Genomic DNA, 21,696 nt, shown 5'->3' with positions numbered 1-21,696 from the left:
CAATTATACGATCGAGTTAGAAAGTTTGAAAGTCTCTCAGAAAAGAAAGAAAAGATGCTTATCTCTGTGAAGCTCTATTAAAAAAACGTATATCTCATGATCTTGAAGTAGAAGTTCTACTCCTTTTAAAGTTGGCTAGTGCTACATTTCTCTTTCTATCCAGTTCTTGACGATTAGTATCCCGGGTTGGAGTAAAGGACACCATGTAGTTAAAATGCAAAAATTACTCTGTTAGTAATAGCCAATGGCTTTTCTTTGGGTGACACTTACGAAAAAAATGGCCCTACTTTTAGTGGCATCATGGGTGCCTCCGACATATGTCCATATTGGTTCGACATGAAATATAGTTAACAAACCCGTCCAGCAACCATCTACCATTGGGCACCCAATCAAAATCTGAGAATTCGTGTGACCAGTAAAAGTCTTCATTTACTATACGCAAAAACTGCAGGAACAGTTTACGAAAGAAGACTTATAGAAGAAAGCAATTCAATAGGGCAGAAGTTCTATCTCACTGTTGCTACTCCATCTCGATAACTGTAACAACCCGACGTAGAAAATGAACTACAAGATAAATGAAAAAAGAGCACGCCCCGGCAAATTCAACTCATCAGCTCCATAAAGTTCACAGAAATCTACTTCTCTGGAATACGACAGTATAACTTGACTGAATACAGCGATTCCTTTAGTAAGCTATAAGCAGTTTGAAACAAAACCAACTACTGCGTTCTGTAGAAATCTCAAACAGAACAAAGCCTCTTGAAATTACTTGGGACAGTGTCATGTGCGATCACAAGTGTTCCATGAAGGCTGTCAAAAAAATATGCTGGATGCTGGTAACACCTTATAAAGAAGATAAGATAGTTGCAAGTCCATTGAATCTCAGATCTGTGTGACAGGATATCTCTGCTGAAAAGGTACCCTTTTTATAGTATCATGTTACCACCTGTAAGGTCCATCAAGTAGAATGCAGAAAAGTTTTCGACTTATAGGAAGAATCTCTCTACTGAGGTTTGGCTCTAACAACCCGGAAGATATTATTTATCCAAAACTTATTCCCTTAATCTTGTTCTAGCTTGATCTGATATCATTATAGAAACGGTGACAATACTACTTTTGAAACGGCGCTTTTTATCTCCAAAAATATCAGAAGTCTATACATATGTGTTGTCTACAATTTAAACAGAGTTTACAGATACTCTCCTAACATGAGTTGAAAACGCTTCTGGCCAATAATGAGGACATGAATCAAATCATGCTTGTAAGTACTTTGGTGCAAATTGGGCTTTTAGTAGCCACCTTCATTCCGGATGAAGGCATTAAATTGGATGCAAGACAAATGTTATGACCTGAAATTTACTGTTCGTGGAGTAAAGGACACATGCATGAATCAAAAAAAAAAATACACTGGGCTTCAAAAAAGTTGGTTTCATCTACTTTGATAGAGTCTTTCAGAGTAGCATTGGATGAGCCGACTCATTGTTTGGATCTACTACTTACGTTGGCTGAATTCAGCAAAGAGGATTAAGTAGGGATTGCATTACCAAATTAGGTAATTCTCAAGAATGTGTCATACTAGCCATATAAAGAGTCGTTTTTCTCACTACAAGAGAAATCAATCTCGTAGAATATGTCCAAAGTTATCCTCCATCTAAGAGCTGAAACTAAACCATTAGAGGCCAGAGCCGCCCTTACACCTTCGACAGCCAAGGAATTGTTAGATACAGGAAGATTTGAAATCTTTGTTGAGGAAAGTAGTCAAAGCACTTTTGCAACCGAAGAGTATAAAAAGGCGGGCACAAATATTGTACCGGAAGGTTCCTGGGTTGATGCCCCAAAAGAGAGAATAATTCTGGGGCTGAAGGAACTCCCAGAGGACACTTTTCCCTTAGTACACGAGCATATTCAATTTGCACACTGCTACAAAGACCAGTCCGGCTGGAAAGATGTGTTAAAAAGATTTCCCGAAGGAAATGGCACTCTTTATGATCTGGAGTTCTTGGAAAATGATAATGGAAGAAGAGTAGCTGCTTTTGGCTTCTATGCAGGATTTGCAGGCGCTGCTCTTGGGATTCAAGACTGGGCGTTCAAACAGACCCATGCGGATCATGAGAATTTACCCGGTGTTTCCCCCTATGGCAACGAGCAAGCCTTGATCGCCGACGTTAAAAAAGATTTGGATGTTGCCGTTTCCAAAACTGGAAGAAAACCAAAGATCTTGGTTATTGGTGCCCTTGGTCGTTGTGGATCTGGTGCTATTGACTTACTTAAGAAAGTGGGTATTCCCGATGAGAACATCTCTAAGTGGGACGTTAACGAAACCAGTATCGGAGGCCCTTTCAAACAAATTGCAGAGTCCGACATATTCATTAATTGTATATACCTCTCACAGCCAATTCCTCCTTTTATCGACTTGAATACTCTAAACTTCGAGGACAGAGCTCTAAGAACAATTGTGGATGTTTCTGCGGACACCACCAACCCACACAATCCAATCCCTGTTTATACTGTTGCGACAGTATTTTCAGATCCAACGGTTCCGGTAGAAACCTCCAAAGGACCTAAACTTTCTGTTGTTTCTATCGACCATCTTCCATCCTTGTTACCCAGGGAAGCATCAGAGTTTTTTGTCAGAGACTTATTGCCTTACTTGAAACAGTTACCGGAAAGGAAGACTGCTCCCGTTTGGAAAAGAGCTAAAGATTTATTTGATCATCATGTCGAAAGACTTTAATGATATTCTGGTTGTTTAGCTGCTTTGAAGTGTTTCATCTTAAAATATATACTTATTCGTACACAATGCTTACCAAACTCTTATTAGTGTCCAAGTCTTCTGTAGAGGCAGTTGTTCCGTTCAATAGCACCTCAGCTTCACTGTCAAAATCACTGTCCTCTGCCTCAAATTTGGGGGTTGTTTTTTTTACATTCTTCAAGTCCTCTATGTTTTCATTCATTGTAGTAACTACCGTAAGGCGCTCGCTAGTAGCATACACTGCAACTTGGTCAAAAGTTTTTAAGCTCCAGACAACAATCTTACCATCAGAGGCAACTGATACTAAAAATGAGTCTTTTGAGTCATCGTCTTGATAAATGCTTATGTCCTTTACGCGAGTTGAATGACCCAAGAGTTTGTAATCAGGTTGAAGCTTCTCCACATCTCCTAGAAAGCACTCATATGAATAAAAACAGATCTCCCCATTACTATGACAAGTGATTAAGTATTCTTTTTCTAGCTGCACAACCTCAATTTTCATTATTGTGGACTGAAAGGGAATATTTGTGAGAAGCTTTGCGGTCCTAGTATGGTAGACAAATATTCTGTTGACCAAGGCAACAATAAAATGCTCCCCATCAAAAGACCATTTAACAAAGTGACCGGATTGTCCTAAAGTATCCTTTCCTTTCATTTTTAGGGTTGATGCCAGCTTGGAACTCATGAGGTTCCACAGTCTTATTGTTTTATCGTTACTGACCGAGACTGCAACTTTTCCACTAGGGTGAATTGCCAAGTCATTTACCGCAGCTTTATGACCCTTCAGCACAGCTACTGGCTCCCAGTCTTTAGTTCTCCAAACGATGATTGACCCATCTTCACTTCCTGAAAGTAGCCATTTACCATCCGCATCCCTAGCTTTAGAACTCTCTCGGCTGAACTTCAAGCAAGTTATCGAACCTGTATGTTGCAGTAAGCTTCCAATCTCTTTTCTTTTTTGGAGATCATAAATCTTTATATGCTCGTCGTTAGAGCCGCTAACCAAATACCGCTTTGCCTGATCTAACGCTCTGATGCTTAAAGAATGAGCTTCGAAGTGAAAAATAGGCTGAAAAATAGGTGTCTTCTCAGAACTCGGTTCGCAACTGACAGTAACACTAAGACATGATAGTATGTGCTCATAAGATCCAACTACGATTCGAAACCGAACAGAGGTGCTCTTATTACTCTTATTTATATTTAACGTCTCCCCCATGTTCGTTATCGCAGTGTGCAGAATTTTCCTAAACTAATTTTTTTTGGTATTCGAGATCGTTGATTATTAGCTTACAATCAAACTTCCCTCACCTTTTTCCTTCCATCACACATCTATCCACAATTGGCTTGGTTGCATCTGATAGCTAGCTGGCGGAAACATCAGTCAAAAAACATGAAGACTACTTTCTGAGAGACATAAGTTAAAGCAGTTGCTGAAAAATCGTCGTTATCCAATTGATAACAGAAGCAACTGAAGAAATAAAAAATTGCGCATGCCCGGAGTCGAACCGGGGGCCCGACGATGGCAACGTCGAATTTTACCGCTAAACTACATGCGCTTTTGCCGAGTGTCAACGTTGTTTTTCTCGTATTAATACTTATGGGAAAGCAAATTCAGATCAGTATTTGGCTGCTATCTACGAACCTGAATAAGGTTAAATACGGCTCTGTTTCTGCTACACTTTATTAAAAAGCGAAAATCGTTCGTACTAGGCTGAGTATTTTTTCAGTCTGTTGATGTTTTTCTTTGAAGTTAGGATTAAACAAGCACCACCATTACTTCTGAACAGTCCTCTTACTGATACGCCAAACTTCTATGCTTAGTTCTAAGTGTATCATCAAAAGAGTCAAACGTAAATGCTTCAAAATGTTATCCTTCACACGCTTGAAGTAGTATAACCCAGAATACTATCAAGATATAATTCTTTCGAAGGTGTCCTGTGAACGACATCTCCCGTATACAGAGAATGGCTGGTTGCTCAAGTTGGGAGCATTTTAGACAACTCTTTACTCAATCATACCATAAAGGTGCTGAAACTAATTTAAATAAAACAACTCATCTCAGAGATAACGAAAGAGGTCGTTAGAGTCGACATAGATTGCTGTCCGACTCCGACTGTAACCCCTAGTTCTGTGACATAGTACCAGGGGTGTTTTCGAGATTTCTTCGGACTTTTGCTTACCTATCTATCGCCTTTATGCCTCATTTGAACTGTATAGCGGATATTTGCTTGATACCCGTAAGTTTTGTCTTCATTACAGTAACAACAAAGCTAACAGAATAGATTGGAACTGGGTCGCCCTCTGTTTCAAATGAAATTACAATAATAGAACGCCATATCAGAAGCAGTCATTTAAGGAGCACACTTCATAGTGCTGGAACAACCATAGGTGAGTAAACAAATTACTTCAATTACTTTTTGATGAACTTGAACTAACATCCGATATTTAGAAGGTCCCTGGGACGAAGTCATGGTTCTTATAGGAGAATTGCACGAATTGCTCCATTCACTTGGTGTGCATAGAATCCAGAGTGATATCAGAGTTGGGACCCGAGATGACAAAGCCCAAACAGCTAAGGATAAAGTAGATGTAGTCGAAAAGAAGCTCGAGGATATGCCTTGCGATAACCGGAGTTAATAATATACAATTCTCTACTCTATTTCAAAGCTACAACTATGATAGAGATCACACCCGTGAAAACAACACCTTGCTAGAAGTGATTTAGTTCAGCACGTACCCCCTCAGACGACATGCTCTAATATTTCTAAGGTGAAACCAAACCAAACGGTATAGGTTTTTTTTTGTTGAAATTGGTGGACCTTTGATTGTAAATTGTCCGTGTTGAGGGTTAAAGCACACCTTCAATATGTGATTGGTAAGACGGTCATGATTGACATAAGCATTTTGCAAGATGCCTGTATTTCAATATGCTGGTCGCATGCGGAAAGGCATGTGATGTGTAAGATTTTCCTTATCTTGAATTTTTTCTAGGGTTTACAGACGGTGTATGTTCTTTTATTTGCAGCAGACTTCCTTGAAGCAAATATATTTTTATTATTTGAAGCAATGATCTGACTCTGGAAACAACGACAGTCGCTCACTCTTCAGCCTGTCAGTCGTTTTATTGCTTTCAAAAACTCAGGGATAGTAATCAAGCAAGATCATCGTAGCTTTAATTGCATCACTGGAAAGGCCACATAGAGTACATTTAGAATTGAGATGGTCTTGCTAATGTGGGACTTTTCAATACCCTGCAACCATATCAACGATAATGTTTACAATTGACACCAGCACTTCTGCGCAAATGAGTGCGATGACGATGGATTCAAGGTACTCATCTTTGGAGTGACCCAGTTGTTCCTTAAGCATTTGCAGAAGATCAGAAATAATCTCTAGCCGCTGATTTAGTAGTGCAGCTCGCTGCTCAATTTCTAAATACCCTCTTGTGGCTTGATAAATGGGCTCAAGTTGCGGTTCAGTCCACATAAGTTCTGGCGAATCGAGTACCGATCCATGTAGATTTATGTTGATTCTTAGAATAAAAAGCTCTCCAATACTTTTCATGATTTCTTCACGAGTCATCGCAACCTCACCATCAACAGCTATCTGTTGGGGAATATCTTGAGTATCTTCTATGGTGTTACTGACTAATTCCTCAAAAAGTGATATCTTAACCGATTGAGATATGGCATATGAGATGGAAAGCTTTATTACGTAATTCCCATTATCTCTCAAAGTGATGAAGTCGTTATAGATCCTGGGCTGATAAGATTTTGTGATATAGTAGTTAAACTCCTCTACTTGTACGTCCTCATTGGAGAGTTTTTCATTCTCAAACTTAGCAAGATCCAACAAGAAGCACTTCTCCTCTCTTCTAGTAAAGCCCCACATAACGACGACTCCATACTCAAATATAAATAAATCACTTTTCTTTCTAGCTAGATCAATTTTTCCGCCTTCGTCATCTAGCATGATGAATTTGTCGTTGCTATTTTCTTTCTGTTCCTTGGTGTCTATAACCTTATTAGCGTTTCCTCGCCAGTCTCGATAAACAAATGGTGTGTATATACATTCATCAAACAGTTTAGGCATGGTGCTATGAATCTTTCTGCGATCTTTCAACCACCTGATTAAATCTCTCATCTTATAAGACCCTGCTGTACAATAGGCAGTAACCCGTGGTAACATTGAACGGTGTTTTTTACCCAATCTTTCTGCATCTTTTCGGGCCGTTGAGTCTTTTATTTGCGTAATTTGTGAATATACACCTCTTCCACTCTCTTTATCGTTGTAATCATTTTCTGGTAATAGCTTCAGTTTTTGGGTTGTCTTAGATGATCGTTGAGGTGTTATTTTTGGCCCCAGTTCATTCGAAATCGGGCGATTAGATTTTCTTTTGAGCTGTTCCGGATTTCTGTCAGCAGCATTCGACATTTCCAGGGGCAACAAGACTGTTCTTTCAGAGGGTTCTTTTGGCATACAGGGGCAGGGCGAATGACGCTTGAAAGCATTGTCTCTCGAAATGCTGTCTATCCTACGAAGGAAGCTTCACATTTGTCTCTTAGGTAAACCATCCGTACACCATCATCTCAAAATTTTTAGCCGCTTTTATAAAGTTTATTCCTCTTGATTCAAGCATACTAGACAACACATGGCAAAGAAGAAAAATACCAATGAATCGTCTAGGAGATATCAGTTCAGGTCCTTTAGGGATCATATAGAATCTATAAAGATAGAACCCACCCTAAAGCTTTCGAAGAGGTCCTTTGATTATGCTGATGTTTCCCATTTCCTATCTGCCCTGAATCACTGGAGAGAATTGAATGCAACTAGCTCCTTTATCGATCTCGTTGACGAGGTTACACCAATTAGTCAGACTCTTCCGCAGTTATTATATCATAAAGACGCAATTTTCAATGCTTTAGAAAGATCTCTTCAAACCAACCAGGCGTTAGGATTACGGCCAGTTCTTGAGATGACTGCTCAACTATGTCACGACCTAAGCGAAGACTTCCTAGAGTATTATGAGAGAATAATGAAAGTTCTTAGAGATTTGTCTGTAAAACAAACTGATGCAGCTTGCTTAGAGTGGATTTTCGACTGTATTGCATTTATTTTCAAGTATCTAGTCAAATACCTCTCGCAGAATTTGATTCCAACGTTCAGGTATTTGACGCCTTTGTTGGAGAATGACACAAAAAGATACAACGTCGTATTTTCTTCTCAGGCTTTGTCTTTTTTGATTAAAAAAGCTGCCCCCAATGCTTTAAAGGACTTGATAAAGTTTTCGTTTGAGGAGCCGAAAAAGATGAAGACTTTCCACAAAACTTATTTTGAGGCTTTGGTAATTATGTACTCTGAGTCCATGAAAGGAGTTTCAGGTTCCTTGCACAGCAAATCTGACCAGATTCTTGCCGCTCTAGTTTCTTATGTTGTCACTGAACCTGAACACGACATGGCCACTACTGTGTTATGTGATACGTTATCCAATGTTTTACGTCATACAAACACTAGAGAGCAAGCGAGAGGACTGAATGAACTTATATTGGTTCAATTGAATGAGGTACTAGATAAGAACGAGCCCCTTGAATCATATGTCTATTGTTCTTTCGTGAGGATATTAACCGTTTTGGTATATACGGACAACGGCTCTAAGATAAGTAACTGGACAAAAATCCTCCAGACTGCAGAAAGAGTAATAGAATTTTCTTCAAACAATGAAGAGAAGAGGTTTTGTCAACTCTCTTTGAATTTATATGCGGTTTTACTGAGGAACTGCGAGATGTCAGATATGGCTAAATATTACCGCCAGTTATTCAGCAGAGCCCTTTCCTTCAAATGCAGTTTATTTCTCCCTTTCATTGAGCTGTGTTTGAGTTTAAATGTTCAGAAGACTGTAGCTTTGTCGAACGCATACCTGCAGCAGTTCATGACAGAAAACTGGCGAACCTCAACCAAAGAGATAACATACTTTATTCATAAGATCTCTGAGATGAATTTACTCTCTATGGCAGCAGACAATCATGGGTTCCTGAATAGTCGTTTTTCCATTACTTTTTCTCCCGAGTTGCCTCATCATCTAGTTGCTCAACTATGTTTAGATGACGAGTCTGACGAGGCGATCTACGAGAATCTCTGGAGACTCAGGTTACTGAATTTAACAGGTTCAAAAATTGATCCCAAACTTGTCCACATTGTAAGGAAGGTTTTTGATGCAAGTTTTAGATCCAATTCAACTTTGTCTAAAGAGATAATTGGGCTCACTTTAAAGACATTATCGAGAGTAGACCTTGATTCAGAAACTATGGGTCATGTTGTGAAGAAATTACTCGGATGTGCAGATTCTCATAAAACTAACGTCCACTATCTAGAAGGTGCTACCGAATTTTTGAGTGGCTTAAGAAATGAGGTACCTTTGGAAATGTTGAATGATAACCAGTTATCTCTCATTCAGTCCTTTTGCACCAACTGCTCACTGCCTTATCACGAGGTTCGTAAGAGTACTTTAAAGTTGATCATAGTTATTCTTCTCAAAATAAATGACACTGAACAGACAGTGTCATTATTGCGCAAATGCTTGTTGATAGAAGATATTCCCCTCTCTTTTGAGTCTAGTCGAGACATCCAGTTGAGACTCAGGAATTTAGCCTCAGATTATTCTTCATCACCCCCTAATTACCTAAGTGATATTGTCGTGCTGAGATTCTTTTTTGGCCAACTGGCAAACAAATTTTCGCCCTCCTGGAAAGTTATTTGGGAAGTATTCCCCAAAATAGCTGCAAAAAATTGCAAGTATGTCTGGGAACTTGCCTATTACTTTTTGAAAGATCCTCAAAATCATACTGCTGAAGTAGAGGCGGATGATAGTTTTGATTTTTTAGGGCGACAAGAGGAAGCTTTTAGCCATCACAGTACAAATCCTTGGTCGACCATTTCCGATACAAGATTTGCCAAATTTTCAAATGCTTCAGCTCAATTCTTTTCATCTTACGAAAACATTTCATTTTCATTACTCAATACTCTGGTCTATACTCCGGATGATTTCAATGGTATCTTTTCAATGAGAAGTCAAGTTTTAAAAACTTTGATTACTTTTCCAAGTCTTCCTCAAGAACACAGTATAGATCTTGTGCCTTTTCTTCTTAACAAGTTTGAAGAAGATTGTGAATTAAAAATGGGAAAGTACCAGGTATTCTCTGCCGCTGATAAGGCGTTGCTTTTAGATCTTTTTACAGAGTTTCCGGAATTGAAAAGCATTGAGTACAGTGATCGGATCTATCATTATGCTCTCAACTTATTGACCAGTAGAGACGACAGACGCCAAAGATTGGCTCTGAAATGTATATTTGCATTCAAAAACAAACACATTGAAAAGTACAGGGATAATTTGGAAAACTTGATTGATGACACTTCATTCAAAGATGAGATTTTCAGGTTAGTGAGCAAGAATCAAGACAGTAACCTGCTTGAAGAAGAAGATATTGATTATGTTATACCCCTGGTATTAAGAATTTTGTATGGTAAACTTCAAACAGCTAAAGGGAGTGACTCGAAAGAAGGAAAAAAAAATGCTGTTCTCTCTATTTTGCCCAATCTGCAAAAACGTCACATTATATATTTTCTTTCGTTGGGACATGAAAACATTGATAGTGAATCGTTTTTCCGTGACCAAAAAGTCAACACCCATACCGTTTCAGAGAAATCTTTGAAACAACAAGTTGGATTTGTTAACATGTTGCAAGCAGTAGCGTCTACTTTGGGAGAACCTTATACGGAAGCGTTGGGTTACTCAGTTAAACCTCTAGTCTATTCTTTATCATTGGCACAGACTCTTGTCCAGACTAAGAAAGATGATGTTAAAGATGAATCCGAAGTTCAAATAGAAAAGTTGGCGAAGACCCTGAGACAGTCGGCCATGAACTGTTTGAGAAAATTTTTTCTTGTTCTTGACCCTCAAGTTTTCTCATGGGATGAGTATTTTCCACTAATATTCAAATTTATTTTGAAGGAGCGGTTGCTTAAAATTTTACCGGAAAATTCAAGACAAGCATCTTCTATTTTAAAGATTTTATGCTTGTGGTCAGGAGATAATTATTATCATTACTTATTTACCGAAGACTTTCTTCCTCTCAGAGCTGTTCTATCTTTATTGGATACAGAGTATTTCAACTGCCAAGTTTTGAAGATGGTGCTCAATTTTGTCAAAACAATGATCAGCAGGGTTGTCCCAGATGACGTTTACATTGAAGCTATCTCTCTGATTGTGGAAGCTGTTTTGAAGGTATTGGCTCCACTCTTAGAAAAGATAGAAGAGCCTCCAATACTAACTCTTGGGATCGATGTACTTTTGATCCTGGTAGAGAATGATTACGTCAATGACCTTCAAATCAAAACTCAGTTGATAGAAGCTGTTACTGCAGTACTTAATAAGCAAAAACTACAAATAGATCAGCTTGACAGAATTCGAGTTTATCAGACTTTGGCTTCTTTGGTGGCTAATATTGCTTCAACTATCGAGGAAATTAATCCTTTATATCAAGTCATTTCCAAGGCCTATGAAATCGAAACTCAAAACGACATTAGACTGATGATTGGGAGTGTTTTTATGAAACTTCAAGGAGAGTATGAAGAGCTTTATCCGGTTGGTGATTTGGTAAACTCTTTGAATGCACATGGACCTAATTCAGATAAGGACATTGATTACCCAACGAGGCTAAGAGCCTTCAGAAGAATAAACGAAGACTTGTTTCTGAGTTTGACACAACTGCAGTGGCTCCCAATCCTTTACAATTCTCTTTATTTCATCGATCATGCCGAAGAGTTATCGTTGAGATCAAATTCCTCCTTTACCCTGAGAAGATTTATTGAGTGTTACTCGTTGAAGGAAACCATCGAAGCTGCCCAACCTCTAATACAGATTCTAAAGGCTGTAGTGCTACCGCATTTGAAAGAAGGACTTTTGAATGAAAATATACTAGTTCGAACTGAATATATTGGAGTGTTGAGAAGCATCGTTAGTGTATCGCATCACTTTGATGAGTTGAATGATTTGAAGGTACTGATCGCCCAAACTGAAGAGAGCTCGGTGTTCAACTCTGTGCAATTTGCGGAGCTACACGAAAGTGACGAGGACAAAGTTGACTTTTTCAGTGACATTGTTAACATTCAAACGTATTGTCGTTTTTCGGCCCTGGAAAAGCTTAGAAAACATCGTCAAGATTTGTATGTTGATAACCTTTATGAATATATCCTTCCAGTCATTGAAACAGTATGTTTTTCCAAGGATGAGAAGCACGAGCAATTGGCCATTGAGGCAATTGATACTATGGGATATCTGTCAGTTGTGCTAAAATGGAGTCAGTTTAAACTACTAATAAGAAAGCATCTTGCTCGCTTGAAGCGGGAAGTTACAGTTGATGGTTTAAGAAACAATATAAATATAGTTGTTGCTCTTTCCAAGAGCATGTTTCAATCTGTTGAAAACTATAAAAAAGGTGACAATTTACTGACCTTCAAAGAATACCCTACAGATGCAGAATTAGAATTCTTTGTCAAGAGGACCTTACTTCCCTCCATGATAAGTCGTCTAGGTGTTTCTTCTATACAAGAAGATGAGGAACAGAACACGGCATCTATCCGGGTTCCTTTGTCACTTGGAATGGTTTCGGCAGTGATGTGTTTGGATGAGCAATCAATGATTGCTGAACTTCCTGGAGTTTTGACAGGGATTTGTCAACAACTGCGGTGCAAGATCGAGTCGGTCCGTGATGCTGTTAGAGAATATCTTGGCCGTATTGCTGTGCTTCTAGGCGCGTCACACTTTAAGTTTATTATTAAGGAACTTAAGGGTGCGTTGTCCCGAGGAGCTCATGTTCATATCCTTAGTTACACGTTATATCATCTGATGGTCCATATGACCAAGAATGATCATCTCGCCCATGGTGATATGGATGATTGTGCCCAACTGATCATTGATATTATTATGGAAGACACATTTGGAGCTGCTGGTCATGAGAAAGATGCAGATGCTTATATCAGTAGGACGAAGGAGGTAAAGGAAAAGATGAGTTTCGAAACGGCCGAAATCCTAGCCAGAAACATCTCTTTGACATACTTTTCTGCTCTTATTCGGCCAGTAAAACTTCTTCTCAAAGAACGACTTTCCTCGAAGGTGCGTACTAAACTCAACCAGTTAATGCATAGATTTTCGGTAGGTTTATCTTACAATGATGAGGCAAATACAGCACAAGTTCTAAGACTATGTTATGAATTATATCGTCAAGCCCAGAGCTACGTTGAAGAGAAAGAGACTAGTAAGAAGAAGTCAAATCGAAATGTTGATGACTCGTCTGCCCATTTTTTGGTACAATTAGACAGCAGGCCCTTGAAAACAATGAATGAATACTCACAGAGCGTGGGCACACTTGAGAAATTCGCATTCGATATTCTTGGAAATGTTTTAGCAGAACATCAGAATCTGTTGACAGTGGGTAACTTATCCATGTTTTTGCCCATTCTGGAGCTATCGCTTTCACAAAGTGATGATGATGAAGTTGTTGCTTCCAACATAAGAATTATGATCCTTCTGGTTCAGTTGCCATTTCCTGCTGAGAAGAACCCATTTTTTCAGCGTTATACCACCCAAGTGCTAAAAATCCTACGAGAGTGCCCTAATACAGGTTCAGAGCTTTGCCAAGCTTGCCTAAAATATCTCTCTGGAGTATTAGAGTTTAAGTTCCAGATTGAGTTAACAAACCAAGACATTAAACATATATTATTACAAATTCAACCTGATTTAGCCGAACCTCCCAAACAGGAACTCGCTTTTGAATTTCTCAAGTCATTGGTCTCTCAGCACGTAATGCTTCCAGAGATATATGACATTATGAATGAAGTAGCTGAGATCATGATAACAAACCATAACAAACTGACCAGGAAGTTGTCGCTCGAAGTTTATCTTCAATTTTTGATGGAGTACGACCAAAGTCGAGGACGATTGGAAAGGCAATTTATGATGCTAGTTGATAATTTGGATTATCCTGTTGAAACAGGTCGTCAGTCGGTGATGGAGCTATTGCACCACGTTGTTCAGTCTTCGGATATCGGTCTGATAAGCAAATTGTCTTCGTCATTTTTTGTATCTTTGATCAATGTATCAATTGTGGACGATTCTTCAAAATGCAGGGAAATGGCTAGCCTATTGATTAGTCAAATTTTGAAAATTCTCTATGAGCATTCATCTTCAGAAATATTGTTGAAAATTATTAAATATGGGAAAGCTTGGACGAATCATGAAACCACGATATTGCAACGTTGTGGTCTTCACACCTACAAACTGTTAATTCAGCAAACTGGCGTGGGCTATAATTCAGAATTTGATGCCTTAATATTACAAACTTGTCACAAAGTCTTTGCCTCTGCTAGTGCTGCGTCAACTGCAATCATTGAATGGGAGCTACTGTTTTATTGTTTGAATACTTTTGCCTGTATACTTGAACATCGTGGGGAACTTGAGTTGAATGATGCCCGACTGTTAACTATTTGGAAAGATTTGATTGGCATCCTTCTATTTCCTCATAGTTGGATACGACTCTTAGCATCGCGCATCATCGGTTCCCTTATAGAGCACACCGCTGTGTTCATGACTGTTTTTGACCAATACGATGCCCAAACTATAGCTTATAGGCTACTGCATCAGCTAGATGCTCCACAAGTGTCGGAGAAATTGAGTGAGCAAGTTGTCAGAAATCTGAGTAGCTTATCAGTGCATTGGAATTCATCTAACGCCAAGTGTTTGCAAAAAGATGAAATGGATTGCCAATATAACACTAGCTTGGAGTGGGCCCTCTCTCGAGTATGCGCTATAGTAAGGCAGGATAGTAGAGCGTCGCAAGCGAAGAAAGCTGGAATTCAATACTTTGCAGTCATCATTCAATTAGTCAATCCTGATAAATTACGTCAACTATATGCCAAACAAATCATTCTGGCTTTGTACCCATTCATTGAACGCGAGTATCACGATGGAGGAAAAATGGAATTAGAACAGCTTGCAGAAGAGTGTGTATCTATGTTAAATTCAAAGCTAGGAACTAGTGTTTTTACTGAATTATTTGTCGAAGTTCAGACTATTGTCCACCAAAGAAGGGCCGAAAGAAAAGCCCATTGGAAAGATATTCAAGACACTAAACCCGAGGAGGCACAGAAGCTGAGAGCTATCAGACATGAAAAGAAAAGGAAAAGGACCAAAGAAAATTTGTTGACGCAACCTTGTCGAATGAGTTTTACCGCGATGACAAGCGAACCCGTAAAAAATAGTAGATAGATACCGTCCATAATGGTAGGAAATTTAAAGTTGTGTCTGCATTCTGTACGATCCTATGAAAAGGAAGATTCATTATCCCTGAATTCTGTTGTGTCTTTTTTTGAAACATCTCGTAGGGACTCATCGCCCTTAACAACTCGACTCGAACCGACAGTTTGATCAGTTGATGAACTTGCAGTTACTGAAGGAGACCAGTCATGCACACTGGCATCTACCATATGAGGATAGGTCGTTGCCTTCTTTTTAATGTCTTCTTGAAAATTATCAGCCGGTGCATCCGTTGGTTTAGTGCCAAGAAGCATATAATTTTTATCAGATGGATCGAGGATAGAGTCAATATCATGATCAATGTCAGCGTCGACATAAACGTCGGTTTCAGCATCTGCTTCCGCATCAATACTCGCTCCGACTTCGTTATCAACATCAACATCCACTGCATTTGAATCCAGTTCCATGCTCAACGGCAAGGGCAAGCGCTCCACTTTTTGCTTCTTAGTAGGTGACTCTTCTTCAACTTTTTTGCGCTGATACTCTTTTAGCTCTCTCTGGTAACGCCGCCGATCCTCTTCGTAGAGAGCATAGTAGGGTTTACGACTCTCCTCGTCCAATAACTTCCATGCATCACTTAGGCCACGAGAAAGATCTATGTTGCCCTTGTGCACGCCTTCCCCTGGTTGAGCAACATCACGATCATGTTGCAAACTCTTTCGAATCTTATCTTTCTCCAGATCGCAAAAAATCAAATATGCGTTAGTTGGCCGTTTTGGCAAATCTGGATCTCGTGGTTTCTTAGGTGGACGTTTAGCTTTCTTTGTAGAAAGCACAGGTAAATGTTGTGGAGACTTTGATGTTCCTTTATTAACCAACACCTTGGAAAGGTCAACGTCTTGAAAATAGCTTTGTAAGAGAGTCGCTCTTGAGTCTGAATTGGAACTGAAATCTGCTTCATTGAGCATATGTAATAGTAAAGTGTACTCAAACCGGGAGCGACGAACTAGGTAACGGAGGCGACCTACAGCTAAAGACGCGAGCTCACTCGTACCTTCTAGTTGACCTATTCTCTGCTTGAGATCTTTGCATTTGAGCCTGAGGCGGTCTGCCTCCGTTTCGGCTGAAGGTATGGTGGGTTTTTGCTTCATTTATCTTAATTGTGGGGTCAGAAATGACACTTGGTGAAGCTCAAAATAAAGTACACGAATCAGGACTGACTACTTTAGTCCTAAAAGCATCTTTCAGTTCTTGTCGCTGACAGAAGATCCTTCTTCGCTTCGCGAAGGGCGAGAGTGGGAAATTGATTACTACCGGTGATGTTCGACAGTATTCGCTGGACAAACAAGTACTTGCTTGGCCATCCACATGTCTGTAACAGGTCAAGAAATTTATGAATTACACTTGTTTATACACATCTCTCTATCTAGGTCATATATCTTAAGTCCGAACCTGTGCTAGCCCTGAGTGAAGTCTAAGCCACATTTCTATTATCCTCGAACTGCACTCCAATGGATAACAGATGTATGGAGAATTGGCCAAAAATGAATGAATTACTTCATATTGCGTTACGCAGCGGAATCTATTCAGTTTGGACATACAATACAAAGGAGGATGCCCTTCCGAAGCCCAGAAATTGTCAGGATTCTTTGAGTGGTGCAAGACTAACACAATTCTTTGTGGTTATCAGATACTTACTATCTTCCCTTGGGAAAAGGTATGCCTGACAACAAATAAATAGTATTCATCATTTATCGCTATTGAAAATCTTTCTTCGAATTCGTTTAAATAACTGAATCTCGTTTACACAATCGCACTTCCCAAAGTAATTTATGAAACTAAGATTGCAAAATGTAATGTTCAAAACAGACAACGGCGGATGAAGCTAAAGAAATCGCAGAAGACTTAGCTAAGCTTAACTGCATCAAAAAAGACGTGCTGCCTTCTGGAAAAACTCTTTGAAAAGTCCCAATTTGTTTGAATCTGTTTGCAGAGACTTAATGGGAATATGTCTTTCAATCGACCCACCATCTTCAGGTGGTGCTCCACATCTCTGCATCTTATTCTTCAAGTTGCGATCTCCATCTTTGTTTTCATGGCGACCATGATAAGAGGATGGCTTTCGATCGTGAAGTTGTTTCATGGTTTTCTCAGAGTGGTGAGCTGCAAGGTAGCTGACATCCTCCTTCGAGTATCCGTCTATTTCGTGATACTGGACGTGGCCAACCCTGTTGTGATAATTTCCAAATACTTTTTGTGGGGAACTATGAGATTTGAAATTTTTGATATATTCTGGAGAATGGTTGGGGTTATTAGCTACCACTTTCTCCCAATTTGAATGCATATAATAATCCAACTTTTGCAAATACTCTTCCTCATCCAACAAGGGAGCAGATAAGTACTCTTGCAATGGTATTTTTCCAATATAGGCCATGTTACCAAATCCTCCCACAAAATAAACGGAATCCACATTAAACTTCCACCACTTGGAGGAATGAGCTACCTCTTTACCTGGTATCCAAAACAGGGAATCGTGGTGTCTTTCAACGAAGCATTTGGTAACCGAAATATTGTGCGAAACTTGTTCAGTTACGTCATGCAACTCCCCGGTGATAGATACTCGAGGGGAACCTGCAGTTGATTTGAAAGTCTCCCCTGGGTACTTCCCATTCACTTTCTTATCAGTTAACTGATGATCCCCCACCTTGATTGAGAGAGAGTAGGGTGAACCTTCAGCAATGTTCTTTTGTGAAGTGGAAATGTCAACCAGAAGCATCAGTGGATTACCATCGTTGAAGCAATCTGTATAGTATTCTACAAAGGAGACAGGTACTCCCTCGAGGTCCCCTGATTGGTAGATTGAGTTCAGTTGAGTTAAACTTTCTCTGTGAACTAAAGTACGAGCGACGGAAGCGGCAGTTTTCACGTCGTGATAGCTTCTGGATAGTGGTGATGCGCCAGCGTTAGATGCTAACAAAAGGCACAAGACTCCTGTAAGCAACATTCTTTAAAGCTCTGAACAAACGACCAGTAAACTTGTGGTCTCTTACTCCCTATATATGCTATGTAGGGGGTGGGAAAATAGGTCTCCTGAATAAATGCTGATATCGGAAATAGAAATAGATCGATTGTCTTGCAGCCTGTAGTAGGACACCTAATTTGTACAATGTTGTGGCCTCACCTCGAGACAATGTTAAGTACACTACATGTTACCTAATACTGAACTTTGAATTATTGATCTGTTTCTAATGATCAGATTTTGATTTTGTGTAAGAGAATCATTCTGCATTCTTCATCCGTCTAAAATGTCAGCCAAAGAGATCAAGAAACTCTCAGTAGCACCTGAATGAAATTTGTAGAAATAAGTATAGACAAATTCGATTGTCGTTTACTGGCTGCCCAAAGGTTAGCTTCTGAGTGTCAACTACAAATACTGTTGTTAGGTTGAAGTTTATTGCCTAGTATACAATCTGCACCAAGTAATTGTGATTATAGAAAGGTTATTCTACCATTCTTTTATTGAGGAATAACAGTCAGGTGCCCACCAATAAGGGTAGCTAACATCTCGTCATCTCCATTTACGGGCACTCTTGAATACAGCAAGTTACATAACTCTAATGAATCTTACTCATTGAAGAAAATGAGAACCTACTTTGAATACTATCTGAGAAGACGGTGACCACTTTTCGCAAAATGGGATAATGCTATTAGCGATAGTATTCATGTATATGGCTGATACATTTCTTTCTGTAGCTTTAAGAATCAAGGAAAAATCAAATGCTCTCATTTGAGAAACCGAGAGTTTCAACTTAGTTTGAGGGGTTCATTTCAAGCGAAAAGTTTTGATATATGATTAGTCCAACCTTTCTCTAGGACTGTATTGGGATCAGTTTTGAAGTACAAAACCCATTGAATGCACTTCACTTTTAAAATTATTGCTCTTTGTTCCATATGTTTTTATGGCACTCTAGTGATAGACTGTAGGTTGCATTACAAGCCCGGTCACATCACAAGGAACATAACAGATACGCCACTTTTTGGCAGTTGATCATGGCTATTTTTTCACTGTCGCGTTGGTCTGCTTTGGAAAAGTCAGCATTTCCTTACACTTTGGTGTTCCTTCAGAAACGATCTGCTTCTCTTCACATGATCCAGATTCATCTATGGTGGTTCGAGTAGTGGGTGTACATTCTGGCTAGATGCCTTCTTATCATTTCTTTCGCTTGAAGATCGCAGCAATCATGAATATTTCCAACCCGATCAGCATCTACGATTTCCAGTTCTTGGTCTTGCGAGTCCATTTTAAAAGTCAGGAGTGAAGCCTCACTAAGAAGCATCGCGGAGGATCTGTCGAGGGGTTATCCACCTACCTACACTTATCACTTATTTTCCTAATCGTTTCAAGTATGCAATAAGAGCTCACTAGATTGAAAACAAAATATTCGATTGATATAAGGGGGAGCATTAAGAAGACTAATGCAATCAGTAATTTCGCAGTTTACAAGCTGAAAGTAGATTCTTATTTTCAATCACTGTGACCTTTGTAGTGCGAATCCAATTCAGAGTCGCCTTCAGGTGAACCATGCACTGCTGAACCAACAAATCCTCCTGGGGCCCCTTGCTGTTGCGAGCTCAAATGTGAAACTTTTTGGTGATGACCATTCCCCTGAAATCCGTTAGAAGGCGATGTGAACTCAGGTGCACCATGCGTACTTTTCCCTTGAAATCCACCAGGGCTGCCAGTTTGATTTTCACCCGGCCCACCCCTGTGATGAATTCCATCGTCCTGAAAACCTCCTGGTGCACCGTTTACTTTGAAGAAATGATCGTCTTGTTTCCTACCTAGCAATTTCTTGAAAAAATCCATGTTCAACGTTTCAAACAGTCAGATATGATTTACCAATTTTTGAAACTGTTTGCTGTAGGAATCTCGGAAACCACGACTCACTCAACAATTTCATATTTTCATATTCGCTACCGTCGAAAAACGAGCAATTCTAGTCGAGGTGAGCAGAGCAGACTCAGCGCTGACCATGTTTAACTTTCAAGAAATACGAACTTTTTTTGGATAACACTGTCCGGAATGGAGAATACCAGCATAGTGATAATATGATGCTCTGAACTTGTGTAGAATATCGCCTGCGCTGAATGTGCCACATTGCTTATTAAAGGAAAACAATTTCCAAGCTTTCAAAAGAGTTTAGGTTTTTCGCTTCCACTCATGGATCGCGTTGCTGTCGCAGTGTCCTTTTCGTATCATGCATGTTCAGCAAATGTTTAGTGATTGTAATATACTACTAGATAGAGCCATCCAGAATTCAGTGGTTTAGCATGGAGGAGAGTTGCATGTAAGTCCAGTTGTTAACTTGTAAACAATTGATTTAACATGATTAGTTTCGTTAGTCTTGACTCAAAGCCCTAATGTAATTGCATGATTACTTGGTCCGTACACCACTTGCACTTGTAAAAACTTCTCAAGATTTCGCATTCTTTACAATACATAGCATTCTCAGCAATCTTTGGATGTTAGGGAACAACAAGATGGCATATTTGATTGTACACTAGGTGATGATAACATTTACAGACCTGTGCTGAAGCAGCTTTCAAGAAGCTTCGTTATGAGGATGATCAGTTTCTGATAGTGTATAATTCTGCTACTTAACATCGTAGTTTTAGTAACAAATTCATTTAGATCATACTTTTAATAAACAATTATGATAATTGAATCCTACGATTTAAACATCAACGTTACCTATTGGAAAGGTCGAGCGAATTTCATCAAAGAGTACTTGATATCTTAAATGCCTATTTCTTAGCAGTTAATCTACGTAAGTAAAAAGCTAGTTCCTCGCCCTCCAAAATATAGCCGTCGCATCTACCAGACTGGCCCGGTCTAGAAGAAATACAGGCGTAAAGTTTACCAGAAAGGAACTGGTGGCTCAAGGCATCCTCCAAAACGGATTCCGAAGCCCTGGAGGCCTGTTCCTTTAATAATTCAGGGGATTTCTCAGACTCCTCATCAACTTCAGCTTGTGTTCGCTTACCCAAAGCCTTACCGTAATGGGCTTCATACCATTGTCTAAAGGGGGTACCATCAATTTGTACAATAGCAGACTTGGTCAAAGTGTTGGTTCTAACAAGTTCGTTACTTGATGGATGGTACACAACACCAGCAATTCTAGTCTTTCTAGAGACACCCTCGGATGCCCAAGAGAAATTACCTGTCTCCAATCTTAAAGCCCTAAACTTTTTGTTACCACCTCTGGTTCTGACAGTGTGGATTCTCTTTGGTCCAATCTTAGTGTTGGCACCTTGACGACCAGACTCAAACTTCCGCTTCTTTCTGAACTGTGCACGCTTAGCACCAGTAGCGGAACGTTTATGACGTGAATCACGAGAAATACCCATTCTAATAACTGTTAGCCGATGAAGTTGAATGGAGCAATGACTTGATTTCGCAAGTTCTGGTAATTTACTTACTTTACTTGATGTTTAAGGAAAGAGAAGTATGAAAAGATTTTTAGAAGCGAAGTCAAGTGAGCCAAATCACATGACCAAGTTAATTACCGATTGAAGATGTTGTGACTTTTAAGATTATTTTACCCTTTATCTACTCACGTGATTGTTATTTTTC

The 21,696-nt window shown here is 39.4% G+C and overlaps 9 protein-coding genes across 9 annotated transcripts; 3 read left to right on the top strand and 6 right to left on the bottom strand.

Annotated features, from left to right (window-relative positions):
• Positions 1-1,630: 1,630 nt before the first annotated feature.
• PAS_chr1-1_0447 (Saccharopine dehydrogenase (NAD+, L-lysine-forming)) lies at positions 1,631-2,734 on the top strand (the record flags this gene model as incomplete). The annotated part of the gene is made up of 1 exon (XM_002490060.1): positions 1,631-2,734. One exon carries the CDS (start codon positions 1,631-1,633, stop codon positions 2,732-2,734), a length of 1,104 nt encoding a protein of 367 aa, XP_002490105.1.
• Positions 2,735-2,786: 52 nt separating this feature from the next.
• On the bottom strand, positions 2,787-3,968 carry PAS_chr1-1_0446 (Protein involved in an early, nucleolar step of 60S ribosomal subunit biogenesis; the record flags this gene model as incomplete). Its single annotated transcript, XM_002490059.1, has 1 exon — positions 2,787-3,968. One exon carries the CDS (start codon positions 3,966-3,968, stop codon positions 2,787-2,789), a length of 1,182 nt encoding a protein of 393 aa, XP_002490104.1.
• A 979-nt stretch (positions 3,969-4,947) lies between these two features.
• On the top strand, positions 4,948-5,389 carry PAS_chr1-1_0445 (Non-essential protein of unknown function, likely exists as tetrame; the record flags this gene model as incomplete). Its single annotated transcript, XM_002490058.1, has 3 exons — positions 4,948-4,989; positions 5,035-5,140; positions 5,202-5,389. 3 exons carry the CDS (start codon positions 4,948-4,950, stop codon positions 5,387-5,389), a joined length of 336 nt encoding a protein of 111 aa, XP_002490103.1.
• Positions 5,390-5,995: 606 nt separating this feature from the next.
• On the bottom strand, positions 5,996-7,231 carry PAS_chr1-1_0444 (Cytoplasmic protein required for sporulation; the record flags this gene model as incomplete). The annotated part of the gene is made up of 1 exon (XM_002490057.1): positions 5,996-7,231. The coding sequence occupies one exon, from the start codon at positions 7,229-7,231 to the stop codon at positions 5,996-5,998; it is 1,236 nt and encodes a 411-aa protein (XP_002490102.1).
• A 172-nt stretch (positions 7,232-7,403) lies between these two features.
• On the top strand, positions 7,404-15,074 carry PAS_chr1-1_0443 (Component of the small-subunit (SSU) processome; the record flags this gene model as incomplete). The annotated part of the gene is made up of 1 exon (XM_002490056.1): positions 7,404-15,074. The coding sequence occupies one exon, from the start codon at positions 7,404-7,406 to the stop codon at positions 15,072-15,074; it is 7,671 nt and encodes a 2,556-aa protein (XP_002490101.1).
• A 53-nt stretch (positions 15,075-15,127) lies between these two features.
• Positions 15,128-16,213, bottom strand: PAS_chr1-1_0442 (uncharacterized protein; the record flags this gene model as incomplete). The annotated part of the gene is made up of 1 exon (XM_002490055.1): positions 15,128-16,213. The coding sequence occupies one exon, from the start codon at positions 16,211-16,213 to the stop codon at positions 15,128-15,130; it is 1,086 nt and encodes a 361-aa protein (XP_002490100.1).
• Positions 16,214-16,986: 773 nt separating this feature from the next.
• PAS_chr1-1_0441 (Hypothetical protein) lies at positions 16,987-18,066 on the bottom strand (the record flags this gene model as incomplete). The annotated part of the gene is made up of 1 exon (XM_002490054.1): positions 16,987-18,066. The coding sequence occupies one exon, from the start codon at positions 18,064-18,066 to the stop codon at positions 16,987-16,989; it is 1,080 nt and encodes a 359-aa protein (XP_002490099.1).
• Positions 18,067-19,587: 1,521 nt separating this feature from the next.
• On the bottom strand, positions 19,588-19,929 carry PAS_chr1-1_0440 (Hypothetical protein; the record flags this gene model as incomplete). The annotated part of the gene is made up of 1 exon (XM_002490053.1): positions 19,588-19,929. One exon carries the CDS (start codon positions 19,927-19,929, stop codon positions 19,588-19,590), a length of 342 nt encoding a protein of 113 aa, XP_002490098.1.
• Positions 19,930-20,867: 938 nt separating this feature from the next.
• PAS_chr1-1_0439 (40S ribosomal protein S8) lies at positions 20,868-21,470 on the bottom strand (the record flags this gene model as incomplete). Its single annotated transcript, XM_002490052.1, has 1 exon — positions 20,868-21,470. One exon carries the CDS (start codon positions 21,468-21,470, stop codon positions 20,868-20,870), a length of 603 nt encoding a protein of 200 aa, XP_002490097.1.
• Between the last annotated feature and the right edge of the window lie 226 nt (positions 21,471-21,696).

This window comes from Komagataella phaffii, chromosome 1, assembly GCF_000027005.1.
Source record: "Komagataella phaffii GS115 chromosome 1, complete sequence".
NCBI classification, from domain to species: Eukaryota; Fungi; Ascomycota; class Pichiomycetes; order Pichiales; family Pichiaceae; genus Komagataella; species Komagataella phaffii.
Note: the sequence above shows the minus strand (reverse complement) of the source record. Positions and strands in the feature narration are given on the sequence as shown.